Below are 19,478 nucleotides of genomic sequence, written 5' to 3' on the forward strand. Positions count from 1 at the left end.
TTTTATTCATCTCTCCTTTGATTTTTGGGATTTCTAATTTGGTATTTAATTGGAGACTTCTCCCCACCCCCCCAGTTTTTTGGTTACAAGTCCAATGATTTATTCTTTATTTTATTGTCTAGGGATATAACTTTTCCTATGAAGTACTGTTCTGGCTACATCCTATAAATTCTGATATGTTGTCTTGTTGTTATTCTTTTAAATGAAATTGTTGTTTCTATGATTTGTTCTTTACTCATTCATTCTTTAGGATTAGATTATTTAGTTTCCAATTACCTTTAAATCTATGTTTCCATGCTCCTTTAGTAATTTTTACTGCATTATGGTCCCAAAAGGGCATATTTAATATTTCTGTTTCTCTGCATTTGGTCGTGTGGTTTTTAATGTTCTAATACATGGTCAATTTTTATGCCATGTACCACAGAGAAAAAAGTGTATTTCTTTCTATTCTCATTCAGTTTACTCCAAAGGTCTATCAAATATAAATTTTCTAAAATTCTATTCCTTTTCTTAAATTCTTTTTTGGTTAGAGATATCTAATTCTGAGAGGGGAACCTTGAAGTCTCTCACTAGTATAGTTTTACTGTCTATTTCTTCCTCTAACTCATTTAACTTTTCCTTTAAGCTTGCATACTTTCCTAAGTTTTCTTTAATTGTCACTAAAGTACCCATTTGTTTGCAAAAGCATTAGTTCAGGTCTAAAACTTTTGTATGCTCTTTCTTTGAGATCATACCTTGAATAACAAATATTTTCTTAAAAAATCGACTAACTTACCCCTGGCATATATTCCATAAATATGGAAAGTTTTCTTTCCTGGGGATCCCGTAAGCAGCCATAATACTGAACAATTCTCTCATGCAGCAGATTTTTCAACAACTGAATTTCACACTCAAGTGCATTTACTTCCTGAAGTACAGAATTTATAGTGAAGTTTACAAAATGCCTAGAACAATTATAGTTAAAAGATGTGACAAGACTCACCTAGATAATCCAAATAAAACAGTATGCTCTAAAATTATTTCACAAAATCCATTGGGAAATAGTATACTATAAAATACCAATAAACAGTATGGATTTGATAGTAGAAACTATATTCCTGATTAGTAGTTAAAACTATGTTGGTTCAGATTTTTCACTTATTTCACTAATATTTTGAAAAAGAAAATTTCCATTATAAAATTTTTAGAATGATCATTGAATACGATTTATTTATACCAGAACTATTCAATGTAGAATTAAAATAATTAATGTTAAGGAAAGTAGAAAATATGACTGCACATAATGTTTAATTCATTAAAACTGTGTCAATGTCATTATAGTTTATATGATGGTTCTTACCTTACTAGTCTCTGGACTATCAGGGTCAAATTGAACTTGCTTAACTGCCAACTCTCTTCCTGTATCAACATCATAGCATAAATATACTCTGCCAAAAGCTCCCTGTCCAAGCAATTTGCCCAGTCTCCAGTTGGTTGGTGCTCTTGGTGCTAAAAAATAGATCATTTACTTAGTAGAATATCATCATAAACAAATAATAAAAAATCAAATGAGGGGGGACATTCAAATTAAATTAATATGTTAAGCTATTTAAGAAAGGCTTGAGAGAGCATATTTTGGTTACCAGCACTGAAAGAATTTGTGAAGACTTCTAGAAACAAGAGACATTTACTCTTTTATTTCTCCTTTAGGAAATGTTGGTTTTAGGTTAGCTATCTGTTGGTGTGCCCAGAAAATGGACCTAAAAATCTTAAGAGTTATTTTTAAGAAATGCTGCAAGAATATTAAACAAATTGAATTTTCTCATTAAAATAAAAGAGAAACAGAGTAGGATCTCCCAAAGAAACTGAGAGTGACAACATGTTGATGCTCCAATCTTCCACTATACAGTGAGACTATCCCTTTGCCTCAGGTTAGGAAATATGGCTTTAAGGGTAGTAGTTTCATCACAGTTATTAGTAAGGCATGCACAGCTTTAAAATCTTAAAGTTTCTTCTAAAATTTTTGGTGTATCAATTACTACTACTTACAGCGGCTAGGTGGGCTTATGTCCATTACAGTCAGAGTGGGATTCTCTATATCACTTCCTCTTCTCATTCGGCTATCCTCATACTCTGGAGTAAAGATGCTGCTTCCACTACTAGTACTTAATGAACGATCAGTAGGACTGAAACTGACTGGAGAACGAAAGCTGTTTCCTTGAGTCCTTCTAGCCCTTGGAAAAGTCTTGCGACCTACAAAATAAATTTCAAAATTACATTAACATTTATTAAATGGTGCTAGATTCAAATCACTTAAAAACTGTTATTCAAGGAATAATACAAGTTTATTCTGCATCCAAATTAAATAACATTAATATTAACAGCCATATACTTGTGCTCCATTAGGTTTATTATACTATTTTTATTCAATTAATTTAAAGTTATATGGCTTAGAACACTATAAAACAAAAATAGGGAAACCAGGGAAGAGAAGAGGTGGAAGTAGAAATAGATGAGATGAGTGGACATGCAATAGAAACCAAAGGCTACTGTGAGATAAGAATGGCTTTTGTTAAGAAGAGATTTCATTTTGTTTTTAGCTATTAGCTGTGGGAAATATAAGTAAGGGTAATGGGGTCACCAGGGATATTATAAACTAAGTGGTTTGTGGGAACACATACACTGGGATTTTATGAGAGACTCTATAGACCTGGACATGAAGACTTGAACAGCCAAGCTGCTCCTAACTGACAAAGGACAGTTTGCCAACTGTCACTCTGGTCAGAGGCTTTGAATTCAACAGACAAGGTAACAGGATATAACTGGGTTTAATTATGAACAACTAAAAGGTGGGATAGGGATATCTACTCTAAAACCTTAAATCTAATGACATAAGCCACAGGGAAAGGAAAGACTTATTTCTACACTAACTTAGTAATCTAAACTTAACAGGGCCCAAGGAGCAGTGGAGTCTCTGGGTGACTGCCTCAGACCTGGAACCTGCCAGGCTTGAGCAGCTCAGCTAGGGCCTTTGTGGCTTTGGGATTCTCACTGCAATTCACTGATGATCTCTGGATGCCAAGAGCCAAGGTTGTCTCAGGAACCAAGTAGGAAGGGATTGCTTGAAACACTGTCCACCAGATTTCAAAACTTTTCTCCTCTTCCTTGGTACAGGACTGTTGATCTTCTCTCTTTGCTAGATGCCACCACTCAGGATCCCAGGGGAAAATGAGGATACAGGATTTCCCTTTTACTCTGAGTGCTCCCAGGGCTAACCACAGTTTGTGTTAACCCCCAATGGAGTCCTTCCCAGAGCACAAGTCACTTCTTCCTGCTCCCTCATTCCAACCTGGAATTCCCAGCTCCAGCTCCTTCCTGCTAAATACATCTTAATACCTAATCAATAACTAATCTTATCTTCCTCACAACACAGCCAATTCTTTGTTTTGGGAGTAAGTCATAAAACCAAATGCCAAGGGACTAATGTTATTTGTAAAAATAAATTTTTATGAAAAACAAGAAACTAGCAAGTTATCCCAAACATCTGGGAAAATGTTATTCTATTTGAATAATTATAAGCAATGAATCTAGAAAAAAATTTAAATATTAAAACGAAAGAAAAGTTTACTCAAATCTTTTAAAGATTAGCTTTCATTTTGGGAAAAAAGCATTTCTAGCAGCATTAAAAATGAAATTATACAATAGATTCTGAATCAAAAATACAAGAAACTTACCATCATTATAGTCCGAGTGGTGATATGATACATGATATCTTCTTGGATAAGTACCTCCTTTACCAAATTTCTCAAAGATAGGGTTATCATAGTCTGAGAGAAAAAGAAAAATACTGGTATAATGCACAGTAATCTTTAAAACAACAACCTAAAAACTCATATCTAACAGAGTATGTTACTTTTACCTTATAAAACATTACAAAATTCTCTACATTTACATCAATTTACCTTGGACATTTTCTAGTCATACACATATGCAATCTAGATATTAAAAATTAGTATAACATATAACTCAAGAATTCTTTCTCTTTTCCCCATAAATCTTATAGGCAGGTGTGACTTTAAAAAGACTATATTTTATAAACTGTCTCCCATTGAAAAAAAGCATGACTATTTTCCCACTTACATAAAAAAGCCAGTGTAAATATAAAGTAAATATAAAGTAAAATAAATTTTAAAATCTGGAATTTGTATAGTCTCACCTGTGAATTCCTGATGATTATCTGGATAGCTCTGAGCTCTTGGCATTCGAGTTTTGGGATAGCTGTCACTATAAATATAAAATGTTATAATGAATATGCAAAAAAAGAGAAAAATTAGTAATGGCAAGTACAGATTTTAATAAGCAATATGAGAATCCAAAATATTAAAATTATTAAAATTTCCCCTGAAATTCTACTCACAAACTTTCTGTGTATAAAAGTCAATGCATTGGGATGGGGAGCAGAGATGGAGTACCCTAATAGCAAAGGCTATGTCTACAAAATAACTTAAGGTGAAAAAAAATCAATTAATAAAGCTAGCTAGCATTACACAGAAAAATAACTTGACTGTTTTGCTATGTACTTATCAAACCAGTTATATGTTAACAACCACAGATTTCATATACTTGGGATACCTGAAAATTAAGTATGTATCAGAATCTGACACCTACGGCCATGACATATCTATCTTGTTACTTTTATAAATTAACTTCAGAAGGTTCAAGGGGCTGTAGATTTTCCCCCAAAATACTATTACTTTCCACTCTTATGAAGTTCGTATGCAGTAGTATGATATATGTAGTAATGTATGCCATAAGAATTACTTCTATGAAACCAAGAAAGGGAGTACTTGTAGCTAAAATCTCAGCTGCAACTGGTTTCTCTGAGGTCAAAAAAAAAGATTAGCCATTTCATAAAGATAAATTCTATGGGGGGGCAGCTGGGTGGCTCAGTGGATTGAGAGCCAGGCCTAGAGACGGGAGGTCCTAGGTTCAAATTTGGCCTCAGACACTTCCTAGCTGTGTGATCCTGGACAAATCACTTAGCCCCATTACCTAGCCCTTACCACTCTTCTGCCCTGGAAGCCAATTATATTGACTCCAGGATGGAAGGTAAGGGTTTAAAAAAAAAAAAAAGATATATTCTATGGAAGGTAAATGTATTTAATGAAATTTTAAAACTGCAAAGTCCTCACATCAAGCAACCTTTAAGCAGGGCTACAAATGATTTCTAAAATGGTACCAAAAGTAGTTTCTGGACAAACAACTCAAAAAAAACATTTAGTAATGTAGTAATTTGGCCATGTATGAGGCACTGTGCTAGGTGCTGAGACTAGAATAAAAAAAAAAAAAAAACAGTCCTTGCTCTCAAGGTACTTGTTTACATTATTTTTGGAAGATACATTTTGTCCACAAATAAGTATAGTATGAAGAAAACTGAACAGGAGGGGCAGCTGGGTAGCTCAGTGGAGTGAGAGTCGGGCCTAGAGACAGGAGGTCCTAGGTTCAAACCTGGCCTCAGCCACTTCCCAGCTGTGTGACCCTGGGCAAGTCACTTGACCCCCATTGCCCACCCTTACCAATCTTCCACCTATGAGACAATACACCGAAGTACAAGGGTTAAAAAAAAAAAAAAAAAAAAAAAAAAAAAAACTGAACAGGCAGAGAGTCAGTTGGTGATACCCAAGCAGAGCCTTGAAGATAAGAATTCAAAAAAGAGATAAGGAAGAAGTACATCCAGGGGAGAGAAGTGGCCTGTGTGAATGCATGGAGTTAAAAGATGGATTATCATATCTGAGAAAAGGCTAATGGTCTAATTTGGCTGGAATATACAGATCCTGTAGGGGAACAGAATGAAATCAGGCTGCAAATGCAGATTAGGACCAAATTCTAGAAGGCCTTAAATGGTAGGCTAAAGAGTGTGTGTTTTGTCCCTTAGACAGAGATGAACTATTTAAGGTTTTTGATCTTGGAAAAGAATATGGTCAGACATACCTCAGAAAGATTATTCTAGAATCTGGGGGAGGAGGATGGATAATAAAGTCAAAAGGCAAGAAAGAAAATCAATTAAAAAGTTAATATAAATAGTATAGGAGAGAGGTAATTAAAGATGCTAGGGTAATAGCAAAATGTAGGGAGAGAAGGGGATGGATATATTAAATATCTCCTGACTGACTGATGCAAGAGACTATATGAGAAACAGAATCCACAAGATTTGACAACTTGTATGGAAACTGGGTCTAGGGAAAAGAAAAGGAAAAGGAAAGTTAAGAATGAAACAGGTGGCAAATCTAGGTGACTAGAAGGATTGATTGAAATGAGTAAGTTTAGATGAGTTTGAGACATCAGCAGAATATCCAGGTGGAGATGTATGTCCAACAGACAGCTAGTGATGTGGGATTGGAAGACAGGAAACTTATGCCTTGATGTATACAGTGTACATTCACACATTCATACAAGAATAATTAATAAATACAAGGTAATTTGAGGAAGAAGCCAATACTAACAACTGGGGAAGAGGAAAAAGATTGGGATAGACTGAATGGAGTAGGTGGTACTTGGAGTTGGGTCTTAGAAGACAAAAAAGATTCAGAAAGGCAGCAATGAGAAGGGAGTGCATTTTAAGCAAGTGGGATAGTTTTCTGTAAATGCAGAGGTGGATGATGGAATGCTGAATTCCAACATTAACTGATATCAAATATGGTTGGAATGTAAAGCATGTGAAAGAGTAATATGAAATAAGGATGAAAAGAAATGGAGTCAAATTGTGGAGGGTTTATATGCCAAGTTTATCCTGGCAGCAAACATTTGAGCTACTGAAGGCTTTTAAGCTGAGGAGTAAGATAGGCAGGCTGGCACATTAGGAAGAATATTTTGGAAGCATGTAGAATATTAATTAGAAAAAGAGGATAATAGAACAATGAAGATCAATTAGGATATTACCACAACAGTCCAAGAGGTGATTACGGCCTAAAGTCGTTGGTGGCAATGGGACAGATTTGAGAAATACTGTGAACTGATAGGATTAAACAACTGGCTGGATGCTGTAAGTGAAGGAGAAGGAAGCTACTTGGACAACTCCAAGGCTACAAACTTGAGTGCCTGGGGGAGATGGTGGTGTCAACAAAATAAATTAAAGTAATATGGAAAAGGGATGCATTTAGTTTTAGAATTTAGTTTGAGATACTTATGGGACGCCGAAATGTAGATATACAGTGGGCAACTGGTGACACATGGGACTAGAGTGTTGACAAGAGATTATAGTTGTACAAACTGGTTTAAGAGTTAAATCTACCTAAGGATGACATCATCAAGTTACTGTTCCCACTCTTTCCTCCCCTTTACTGCTAAGTAACTTAAAATCATTTCCTATATTTGATGCTTCTACTTCATGTCCTCCTTGTATTTACTCCTTACAATCTGGCTTTTGCTCTTAATGCTCTGCTAATACTTCTCTGACCTAATTACCAATCTAATGGCTTGCTTTGTTTTAAGTTCACTAAAGGTATGATACCATTCACCATTTTCCCTCACTATTATATTACTTATTCTCTCCCTCTCACTCCCAGTCCTTTTTGTTTCCTGATAGCAGGTTTCCCCCAAGATTCTGGTTCTATTTACTTTATTTCCCTTAGAAATTAAATTCATTTCCATGGTTTTGATTACCACCTCTATGCAGCTAAATAGATATCTCTACCTCAGACATCTTATCAAGGTCCAGATATGTACTTCTAAATCTCAATAAGATATGTCCACTTGGAAACCCAACCATTTCCAAGAAGCATTAATAAAAATAAGTTTATCTTTTCCCTGAACCTGATCTCCCCTTTAAATTCATTGTTTCTGACATATTTAACGACCCTATATTCTTCACCTTGGAAGGATTTCTTAACTTTTCTTTCTCTCATAAACCAGTTACTGAATTGTGCCAACTGAACTGTGATGTCTATTAATATCTCTCAAATCCACTTCTTTATATACCTACTCTAACTCTATTAAAGGCATATCATTATCACCTACCTAGACTATTATACCTTCCCATCAGGTGTTCATGGTCTTATTCACTCCCACTTCCAATTCATTCTTCATACTATTGCCAGAATAACCTTTTTGTGTTTAGTATTACCATTTATATCTAGTTCATAGCACCAGTTGGAGCTTATATTGGTATATGGTATGAAGTATTGTTCTAAACCTAAATTCTGCTTTTAAATTTTCCCAGAATTGAAGAGGTCGAGAATAGTACTTACTCCAGTAGTTAAAGGTCTTTGGGTTTACTAAATACTAGATTAATTCTTCTACATGTTGTGTACTTCATTCATTTCATTTTTCAATATCTCTATTTTTGAACCAGTACCAAATTATTTTGATGATATCAAATAGTGTAGTTTAAGATCTGGTATGGATAGGTCTCATTCTTTCCAACTTTTTTCATTCTTTCCTTTGAGATTCTTAACACCTTTTGTTCTTTCAGATGAACTGTAGTTATTTCCTGGTTCTATAAAGTAATACTTTTTTAGTTTAGGTGGTATGACACTAAGAAAATTAATTAGGTAATATTGTAATTTCTATTATGTTGGCTTGGTATACACATGAAAATAAATTATTTCTTCAATTACTTTGGTCTTCTTTCTTATGCTTATGATTTGGTGAAACTACACTGAACTTACAGTCAGAAGACTTGAATTTGAATTCTATCAAAAACTTTTAGTTATGTGACAAGTGGAAAGTCACTTAACCTCTTAGAATCAGTTTCCTCAGCTGTAAAATATTTAATCTCTCCCTGACCTCTTTTGAAAACAGAAGATGCTTACTATTGGTGGATTTGTATTTATTGATAAATTAAGATTTAAAATTATTCCTTTAATTTTTGTAGAAATAATGTAAGAGGGGGTAGCTGGGTAGCTCAGTGAATTGAAAGCCAGGCCTAGAGATGGGAGGTCCTAGGTTCAAATCTGGCTTCAGACACTTCTCAGCTGTGTGACGCTGGGCAAGTCACTTAACCTCCATTGCCTAACCCTTAACACTCTTAAGCCTTAGAACCAATACACAATATTGATTCAAAGATGGAAGGTAAGGGTTTAAAAAAATAATTTAAGAAACACTCCTTTGTAAAACTTTTTTTGTGTTTTGCAATATAAATAATAACTGAGGATGTTATAAATTGTGCTTCTGCCCAAAGCTCCTTACCTTTTAAAAATGCACTGTATAAATTTTTTCTTGAATTTAGTGCCAGCAAAAGGCTGTCTCTCTAGATGAACTTTTGTGTCCTTTTTTGCCTCTTTGCCTAAACTCCCAGGAACTTGGCTAAATGGATATTAACTACTCACCCTTATTGATCAGCAACACTGATTCTTTGCTCCTTTTAACTAATTTTTGTTCCATTTACTAGTAATTATTCCATCTTAAAATGTTAATTTTGTGTGCAAAAGCTTCAAAGAGTTTCTGAAATTAGGCATAATAATATATATATATATATACATATATATGTATATATATATAAAGTTATATATATAACTTTAAAAGAGCACATAAAAAACTGAAACTGGAAAAATAAATATACTTCAGTTCTGAGTTTATATTGCTTTAAACACATTATCTGGGCATACAAGAAATAACAAGGTATTTATAGAACTTTAGGGTTGAAAGGAATATTTGATGATATAGAGGTCCAATAATAAAAACAAAACAAAACAAACCCCTTTACTTTCCATATTAGAATCAATATTGTATATTGGCTCCAAGGCAGAAGAATGGTACAGGTTAGGCAAAAAGGGTTAAGAGTCCAACCCAAGGTCACACAGTTTAGGGCTGAGGTCATTTGAACCCAGGACCTCCTGTCTCTATGCCTGGCTTTCAAAACACGAAGTCACCTAGCTGCCCCTTGTCCAACAATTTTTACAGAGGAAGACCCAAAGAACATAAGTGACTTGCTAAAGTTTAGCGTAAGAATATATTATTCTTCTTTACGGTCACTGCCACCCATATATCTCTGAATATCTATCACAGATAAGCACTCAGATGCCTTACCCATCCAGAGGGCTATCAAGGGATGGACAGCTTCCTGAGCCAGAATTTTCAGGACTGCTCAATGATAGTGGATCCAACATCTAGAAATGGAATATCATGATAATGCTGAAGAAAAAGTTTCTAGAGGTTATGCTTAAAACAAGTTTTTTTGAGGTAAGTAAGCCACCACTTTTAAGCTTTCATAAAGAGAAGCCTTCTACATTTATGTTCCCAAATGGTAATATTTAAAAAATACTAATAAAAAATTTAAAGCAGCTGAAAACTAGAATTTTCTTTTTTTTTTTCTCTGATCACACTTAAAACTCTTGATAACCTCTGAATTAGTAAAGAGGTTTTTCAGGTGAAAAACAATGATAAACTACATTTTTCTATAAAAAAACAAACACCTGTATATAATGCAAGTTTAAACGAAATGCTAGTCCAACTTAATGAACAACAGGGGTTTCTCTGCATTTTTGTTATTACATCTACCAGAGGAGAAATGTAATATAGATTATATTGTGCTGGTCAAAATAAGATACACTCCAAGGATCTGGCAAGCCTTTTTTAATAAAGATTTAATGATTTTGACAGCTCCTCCCCCTCCAAATTATGTTATTAATTTACTTACTTGGTCCATGCTTTCTGGAATAAACTCTCCTTCACTGTTGATACTAGTAAATGACCCATTTCTGGCAACCTGATGTAGTTCATCTGGAATGTATCCAGGGGGTGGTGAACTTCGATCTCTGGTAGTAGGACCTTTAAAAAAATCATTAAAGTACTGAATATTTGCATATGTATACATAAATAAAATATATTATACATATATAATATATTATATATCAGGAAGTTTATTTACATTCATTTTAAAAAATCTGAATGATTTTTGAACCACAACTTGAACACTTTAATCATATTATACTACATAGATTCTTTATTTCCTTAAATCCTTACACCTTAGAATTAAAACTAAGTAAAACTAAGGCAAAAGAGTGATAAAGGCTACACAACTGGGATTAAGTGTTTTGTACAAGTGTCACACAGCTGGGAAGAATCCGAACCCAAATTTGAACCTAGGACTTTCTGTCTCCAGACCACACTATCCAATGAGCTACCTACTTGCCTCCCCTGCTTCTATACACACATATATGTATATAGTCATTTGATCCTTGTGACAATTCCTTGAGATGACTGAGAAAACTAAAGCACACACACTCTTTTCAAGATCATATACCCAGTTAAAGGTAAAGCTGGAATCTGGTCACGTTTCTTGAATTAAATTTCATTTGTTTGAGGTCTGTTATTTCATCAGTGTATGGAACTCCCAGTGAGGAAATTCCCTCTACCAACACAGATCAGCAACTTTGTCCTTAAAAAGTTGCCTTGGACATTGGCAGTTAAGTGACCCTTCCAGAGTCACAAAGTCAATATATGTTTGAGGGAGAACTTGAAAATGGATCTTTTCCTACTAAATCATGCTGTATCTTGTGATTTCAATGCCTCAATATGAGATCAAGACATATTTGCACACAAACTATCATTAATGATTATAATTTTTTCTGTTCCTTTTTCATTTAATATTCCTAACCCTTTCTAAACAAACAAATATAAACAAGTGACACGTGCCCACAAATGCTACTCAGAAATGGAGTTCTAATTGTTAATCAATAAGCAGCAATGACAAGCGCTGTGTATGCTCAGTACAACGGTATACAAGAGCAAAAGTAAAAAAATTGCTTATCAGTTACTATTGCTTAACAGTTACTGTGCTCTTACCTCCAAGCACAGTACAATTTAGTCCTTTTCTACTGTTACTAAAATTTTACTCCATAATTTCTCTTATCACTCTTTTGTGATTAAACTTTGCTAGAACCACCATTTTAACCCATCCCTAATGCTTTTCCCCTTGTGCATACATTTTTTCTCCTGTCTTCTTTGTTCCTTTTCTCAAGTCCCATCATATCAGTTCTTTTATGTTATTTTTAATAGTTAGGGAATCTATAACTATTCATAATTTTACTTTTCTTTCTCTATTAAACCTCTTCTCAAAATTTACTAATTTAAGTCATGAGTTGAGATAATTTTTTAAATGTAAGAGTTCACATGTTGATGCCTCATAAATAGTATTACTACTAATTAAATTTTTCTGGGATATAATCTTTATCTCAACTCCATGTCAATCACCACCCCAAACTAAGATAAAAAATGAGCACAATAAATTGAAAAAGCTTTGCAAACCTTTAAGTGATATGTGAATGCAAACTATTAATATTGTTTTCATTACCATCACCAACATTAATTAGCACTAGGTCTTTGAAATTGTCTTTTCCTCCTGATAATTATGCATGCATAAATTGTTTACTATCCATTTATAAGATTTAGTTACTTTAATAGTGGGTAGGAATCATGTTTCTGCCTTCTGATATTTAGCTGGCATATATCAGAGCAAACAGGATGCAAATGCACCACCTTCAAATAAACTAGAAAGAAACAATTACCTGTAAATAGCAATTTTTATTTTGTTCTTAACACAAACTGAAAAAAATTAGGTAATTTGCCAATACAAAATTAAATTCATCTATTAATTTTAATATCTTGAAGTTACTGCTATGTATTTCTTGTTTTAGAAGTAAAACCTCTTCATGCTCTTATACACTTTGAAGTTTTGTCAAATATGAAGAAATTATATTAGGAAAAAACCCCAACAACACTGATTTTTACTAATCTTGTAATACTTGAAATACATATGTATCATTTTAAATTACCTTTTTTTAACTTTCCCTTAAGCAGCTAGGTGACAGAGTGGATAGTGTGTCAAGCCTGGAGTCATTAAGACTTATCTTCTTGAGTTCAAATATGGCCTCATATACATACTACCTAGGAGACCCTGAGCAAATCCTTTAACCCTATTTACCTCAGTTTCCTTATCTACGAAATGAGCTGGGGAAGGAAATGGCAAACTATTCCAGTATCTTTGCCAAGAACATCCCAAATGGGGTCATGAAGAATCAGACATGATTGAAAATGACTGAACCAAAACAAAAACTTTTTTTTTCTGTACATGTCCCTTATTTCCCCTGCCTCTGGTAATTAAGCCTCATAACAAAGAAAGAAAGAAGAAAAAAAGGCATTCAGAAAACCTAATCAAAACAGCAAGTCTGAAAAGTTATGCAATATAATATGCATTTATAGTTGCAAAGAAGGGAGGGAGATACATTTTCTCATCTCTTCTTTGTGCCCAAGCTGGTTGGTTGTCATAATTACACAGAATTCAGGGTTGTTTTTTGTTATTGTTGTTCTGAAATACATTCCTAAAAAAGTATTGCACACAGAAAGAGGGTTACTAAGAAAGGCAATAGAAACAATAGGTAGATTCCTGTTTAGCAAAGCTGGTTTTAGATGATACCTACCTGAAAGCCTGGAAAAAATCTCCAGAAACGACCTTTATTTCTGTACTCAGTAAATTGAAGTTCTTACCTATTATAGGAAGCCGTTTTTTAATCTCTGTTACTTTAAATGGTGTATTGTCCAAATCTTCCAGGGATGACTGAGGTTCCAAGTTGGCAGCCTAATAGTTGAATAAAAAGAAAAATAAATGAAATTTTCCCATATTATTCCTTCAAAGGGAACCCTATTTATTCCCCTCTAAGTATAATCCACTTTTTGTTATTCTGGAAACTTTTTCATTTTTTGCTCTAACAATGGCAATCTATCCATGGTAAATTATTTGCTTTCTTGTCCATGCAAGCTTAGAGTACAGTAACTTTTTCCCACTTTGCCACTGAAATTGTATTATACATGACTACTAAATTAATCTTATGAAAATAGGTCTTATTAAAGTCATCCTTTGAGGATTACAAAAAAAGGGGTGGTTTTGAAGCATCATCACTGTTTACAGAAATTCTATATGAAGTAGTTTTGTTTTTATCTAATCCTATTACCTCTAGGATCTCAAATATAAAATCCTCTGTTTGGCTTTTAAAGCCCTTCATAGCAATTGTTTCCTCTCCTCCTCCACAAAGTCTTTATGCACATTGCAACCTCCCTCTTGTTCTGCAATCTAGTAACACTGGTCTCTTGCTGCTGTTTCCTTACACAAAAAATTCCATTTCTTTACTTTGGGCATTTTTACTGGCTATCTCCCATGCCTGGAATGCTCTCCCTGTATCTCTGTCTCCTGGTTTCTTTGGTTTCCTTCACATTTACCTAAAATCTTACCTTCTACAGGAAACCCTTCTAGATCTCCCATAATTCTAGCACCTTTCCTCTCTTGATTTTCTCCAATTTCTCTTGTTAATTGCTTGTTTTGTACATAGTTGTTTACATACTTTCTCTCCTTCAGACTGGGAGCTCCTTGTGAGCTAAGATTATTTTTAAAATTTTGTATCTGTTTAGCACAGTGCCTGGTACTGGTAGTTAATAAATTTTTACTGACTAAAGTAGATTTTCCATTTACTCCTAGATAATGGTCCTCTTACATTTAATAGGATAATAATCATCACCAGGACTTCATTTACCAGGTAATGTAAATTTTTGGCCATGGAAATCCACAATAACTATTAAGCAGATGTGGAAGTACCACTGATTGATCCTTCATTTACTTAAGTAAAAATGTTAACATGTAGATAGCTTACATTAATATAGCATTTAGTTTACAAAGTGCTTTATTTCTTGACACAGTACATCAATGAAGTAATGAATAGAATACAACTGGCATTACCTCCATTTCACAGTTACGGGAAGTGACTCCCTGAGAAGTTATTTGAGAAGTTCACAGAGCTAACAATTAGCAGAGTTGGAACTTAAACTCCACATTTTTGATTCCAAATCTAGAAATCTTTCTGCTACACATCATATTTCTTCTCCAATGTTTTCATGTAACAGCAATTTGGAACACTCTTCAACATCTATATATGCCTCACCAAATTTCTTCAATCTTACTTCATTTTGTCTGTTTCTTAATTACTCTTAAGAAAAAAGACTCATGTTTAAAACATTTTATGCTTTTCTTTAATTTTGGCTAAATACATGCATTAGAAATTGGATATATATAATTATAAAAGTTGTACTTACTGCAACAAATCTACATTCAGTTATGTTATAAATATAACCATTAATTGTGTAATACCTCTCTTAAGTATATATATATCATGGGTAGCACTTCATTGAAACTGGCTGTGAGAGGGCAGCTAGTTAGCTCAGTGGATTGAGAGCCAGGTCTACAGATGGGAGGTCCTGGGTTCAAATCAATCTCATACATTTCCTAGCTATATGACCCCAGGAAAGTTACTTAACCCCCATTGCCTAGCCCTTACCATTCTTCTGCCTTGGAAACAATACACAATACTAACTCTAAGACAAAAGGTAAGGATTAAAAAAATGAAATTGACTATGAAGTCATAAAATAAAATATGCAAATACATACCTGTATGTGACCATGTGTTACAAGTAATATCTTGAGACTTTTTATGTGGATGCTGCGATCTAATAGTTCTACAGCTTTGTCCAAATCATCCTGTGTAGTTAATGGAATCACCAGCTAGACAAGGTTTAAATAAAAAAATGTTTTGATTAGGAATAGAGAGGTTACCCATGATGCTTCTACAGTGGCAGGTCAATCTATCTGATTGACAGGTTACCATACTGAGTCATAGTTCTAATTTTTTAATGTCTTCAATCCTTTTAAATTGAATTTCGCCAGTACAGTGTAGGTATTTAGGAAGATAAAAATAAAGTAGAAAATCTAGATACTTCTGATATTTTTAGCCGACTTCCCAAATTTAATTATATGAGTATGGTAAAATAGTTACATGATAATCTGACTTACTACTCACTTTCAATTCCCACAGAAAATACAGTCATTTAATTACCTAAGTGATATATTTTATATGACCATATAATATTTTTATTATTGATTATGCTTATAATTTTTCTCTACCCTTAAGTTTTTATTTAAGAAAGATAAACTGTTTAGTTATAAACAGAATGAATATGTCTCTTCCAAATGGAATATTTTCATGATTTTCCTTCCAAATTATAGTATTTTATGCGGACATTTTATTAGTTCTGTTTTTTGCTTTTTCAATATTAATACTTTGATGATATTTAAACAGAAAAAAATGTCAAAAAAGGCAAAGATTTTGTGCAGCCTTTTTTCAATGTTTTCATTCAAGACTAATAGAGCCACAGATTTAGAGGTGAAAGAGAACTCAGAGGCCATTTAGTCTAATTCCCATATTTTGCCAGTGAAGAAACTGAAGCCCAGAGAGATTAAATGATTTATTCAAGATGACAGAGTAGTAAGCCAGGTGAGATTTGAAACCAGGTCTTTTAAATTAGTACTCTTTCTACGATATCACACAGCCTTTAAGAAAGAAGAAAAATGAATTACTGACTTCTTCCAAAAACTTATTTGCAATATGTTTATTTATTTCTCTAAGATACTGTTGCTCTTAGGAAAAAACAAAAACACTAAAGTATAGAAATGAAATACTAATTTAAATGACTCTACTTTAGTTTGCTGACTCAACTATCTGACAATTCTGGAGAAGTTCCTAGAGTAGTGGTTTGGATAAATGCCCATAATTCTAATGTGGTAGAGTTGCAGAGTTTTTTTTTTTTTTTAATACCTCTTGTATTCTAAGGTCTCCCACACCTCAGACTAAAAATAGAAAATCATATCTAGCCTGTGAAAATTATTCTAAATAAATCATAGAATGCTTATCTTTCTTGCCTGTGGAGAAAATTTCAGTTTCATTCATGAAAACAGGCTTTTCTCTGTTATAGTGGTTTACAACCTGATCAAAAATACAAGTTCTTTTGGGATAGGAAGCTAAGGGTATGTATACAGCAAATGGAGGTTAGTTTTAAAATACAGAATCTTTTCCTGTTTTTACATAGATAAAAATGAGAGCAATACACAATAAAGAGGTTTTTCTAGCCTATTGCCCATGAAAAACTTTCAGTAAGGCTACTTACAAGGGCATTAAAATTTTTTTTTTAATGTTGGAATTTTCTCAATGTTTGCATGAATTTCTAATTTTAAAATAATATAATGAAATAAATTTAACAGTATAACAATTTAATTTAATAAATAATGTCATGATTAATAATTTATTGATTTAGAAGATACCTCTCTGTATGTTGCCTTGCCTTATGGTTATCATTATGAATATCAATTAGTCTATACTATTATGATAATTAGATTAAGTCTACACTGTCCATCTTTAGATTTAATCACCAAAGGTGGGAGCACCTTCAATTCTGGGAGGTCCTAACCCACGTGTGCTAGAGTGAATAACGAATCAGAATCAACTGACTACTCCCTATGCTTTCTATGAGAAAGCGACTCTTGTGATTGGACATGCAGGCTAGGGGAAGGCACTGGAAGTGACGCATATGTGACCCCTTTAAAAGAGGGAGTTGAATGAGTGAGGCTGCTTCTGGTTTGGTGAAGGGGACCTGAGGGAGCTTTGCTGGTTCATGACTGAGACTGTTCCACATGGTGAGTTTAAAGACTGACTCTTCCTGAACTTCTATTAAGAAACTTCCTTTTATAGACTCTGTGAATGAAGTTTGCTCCATTCACCTTTGGGCCTCAGGCCCTTTAACCCTCGGCTGAGGGTTAAGATCTACCTGGACTAATCAGTGGGATAGATTCTTATTTCCGTACTTCCTCTCTCTCTTCTCATGTAAATACATTTCCATAAAAGTCAATTTTGATTTGAGATCATTCTTAATTGAGGATTGATAATAGTTCAATCCTCTGGCAATCATCTTTAATATATCGAACCCATAAAACCTTTTTTTTACCTTTACACTATTTCACAATACCAATAAAATGGCAATTTGAGATTAATGGCTATTTGAATTTAGGATAAATGGAAGTATATTATATTTTAGCTTTGGCATCTCCTAGTAGGAGCAAAGTTTTATTAATGAAAGCATCACATCCATAAACACTCCACTCATTAGAATACAACTAACCTATGACATTAGGGCATGTGGTTATCTTATTTTTCTAGTAGGAATGATGATTTTTCCAGAATTATACATACATTTACCCAATTTCCCTCTGGATCAATTACCTATTTTTGTAACAATTAATGAGCACTTATCAGATGTCTATAATGGCAAGGCATTTTATGTAATAGGGATACAGAGAAAACCAATGGATCAATCCTTTTCCCTCCTTATAATCTATTATGAGAAAAAAAAATATGTATAGAGTAAACACAAAATAGGGATTTAGTGAAGACATTAGTAGTTGGGGGAAATTAGGCATTAGGTGGTCCAAGTTACATTGGATTTCATTAGATGACACTGGTTTGAATTCTAGCTTTGCCACTACCTACTTCTGAGCTATGGGGCCTTGGGCAGGTTACTTTACCCCTCAGTCTCATGTTTATTTTTTATAAAATGGGGTTGATAATACTTTGCATTTCCCAAACTGAGGCATAAGGGAAGTGCTCTATAAACTTTAAAGTGTCACATCAATGTAAGGACACTGTGGAAAGTGTCTTATACAATTATCCATTTATCCTATAGGAATAGGAGTCATCTGAAGGTGACAGAAGGAAATGATCTTGACTCATATTTTTTATATCAGATATAGAAGTCTGTATATTATATCTCTAATACTTAAGATATACACAAAGTATATTTGAATTGCATATGTACATCATAACGTCCCTGGTTAGTAATATTGTCAATAATATTGCTTTCTGCTAAATGTAGTTAAATATGTTTCCTAGAAGGCTTTATTTATGGTGAAATATAAACATTTTAGATTCTCAGGTCATTTTTGAATATGTAATCACAGAGTGCCTGAATCTAATAAAATAGAAGAAAAAATGCTATACAATAATTTAAGGAAAGATTAAGTTTTAATATATCTCAAAAGAATGGGGGAAAAAGCCATATAGCAGACTTGAGAGCTGTGAAAAATACCAGGTCCTATAGTATTGATTATTTATCAATCACCAAATAAATTAATTTGAGTGATGGTAGAGCACAACTCAATCTTTTTCCCCCTAGTTAATCAAAAGGCATTTATTATGTATCTATTATGTACCAGGCACTGTGCTAAGTGTCAGGGATAGAAAGAAGTCAAAAGAAAGTCCTTACTCTTAAGGAAGAGGGGTGACATGAAAATAATTATGTATGAATAATGTGGGAATGTATTTTGATTATCCATTGTTTTTTTCAAATACATCCTTTTACTCAATGAAGTAGTTGGTTTCTAAGTCAGGGGTATTAATTGCTTGTCCAATAGGGCCTCTTTCTTCAAGGCCACAAAAAGATATTAAATATTTTTAGGGAGTTCCCAGTGAGGGAAATTCCTAATGCTTACCCTCAAAGCAGATAGGTAACTGCTCTGTCAGGAGCCTTTCTTTTTTTTTTCCCTCTAGCATCAAGTGACTTGCCTCATACCATCAGCATGTGTCAGAGGCAGGATTAAGCATAACTTAATCTTAAAAATATACCATCAG

General features: G+C 33.7%; 1 protein-coding gene across 1 annotated transcript in view; it reads right to left on the reverse strand.

The window, feature by feature from the left end:
- The window catches only part of MAP3K2 (mitogen-activated protein kinase kinase kinase 2), a 52,456-nt gene that overhangs the window by 15,614 nt on the left and 17,364 nt on the right, over positions 1–19,478 (reverse strand). The window contains exons 5-13 of the mRNA XM_044669963.1: positions 15,413–15,526; positions 13,465–13,555; positions 10,616–10,746; positions 10,006–10,085; positions 4,196–4,263; positions 3,714–3,806; positions 2,029–2,232; positions 1,340–1,488; positions 776–907 (exon numbers count right to left, since the gene is read on the reverse strand). Coding sequence (XP_044525898.1) covers positions 776–907; positions 1,340–1,488; positions 2,029–2,232; positions 3,714–3,806; positions 4,196–4,263; positions 10,006–10,085; positions 10,616–10,746; positions 13,465–13,555; positions 15,413–15,526 — 1,062 coding nt within the window. The remainder of the gene's footprint in view (positions 1–775; positions 908–1,339; positions 1,489–2,028; positions 2,233–3,713; positions 3,807–4,195; positions 4,264–10,005; positions 10,086–10,615; positions 10,747–13,464; positions 13,556–15,412; positions 15,527–19,478) is intronic.

The sequence above is a fragment of the Gracilinanus agilis genome, chromosome 3 (genome assembly GCF_016433145.1).
Source record: "Gracilinanus agilis isolate LMUSP501 chromosome 3, AgileGrace, whole genome shotgun sequence".
NCBI lineage: Eukaryota > Metazoa > Chordata > Mammalia > Didelphimorphia > Didelphidae > Gracilinanus > Gracilinanus agilis.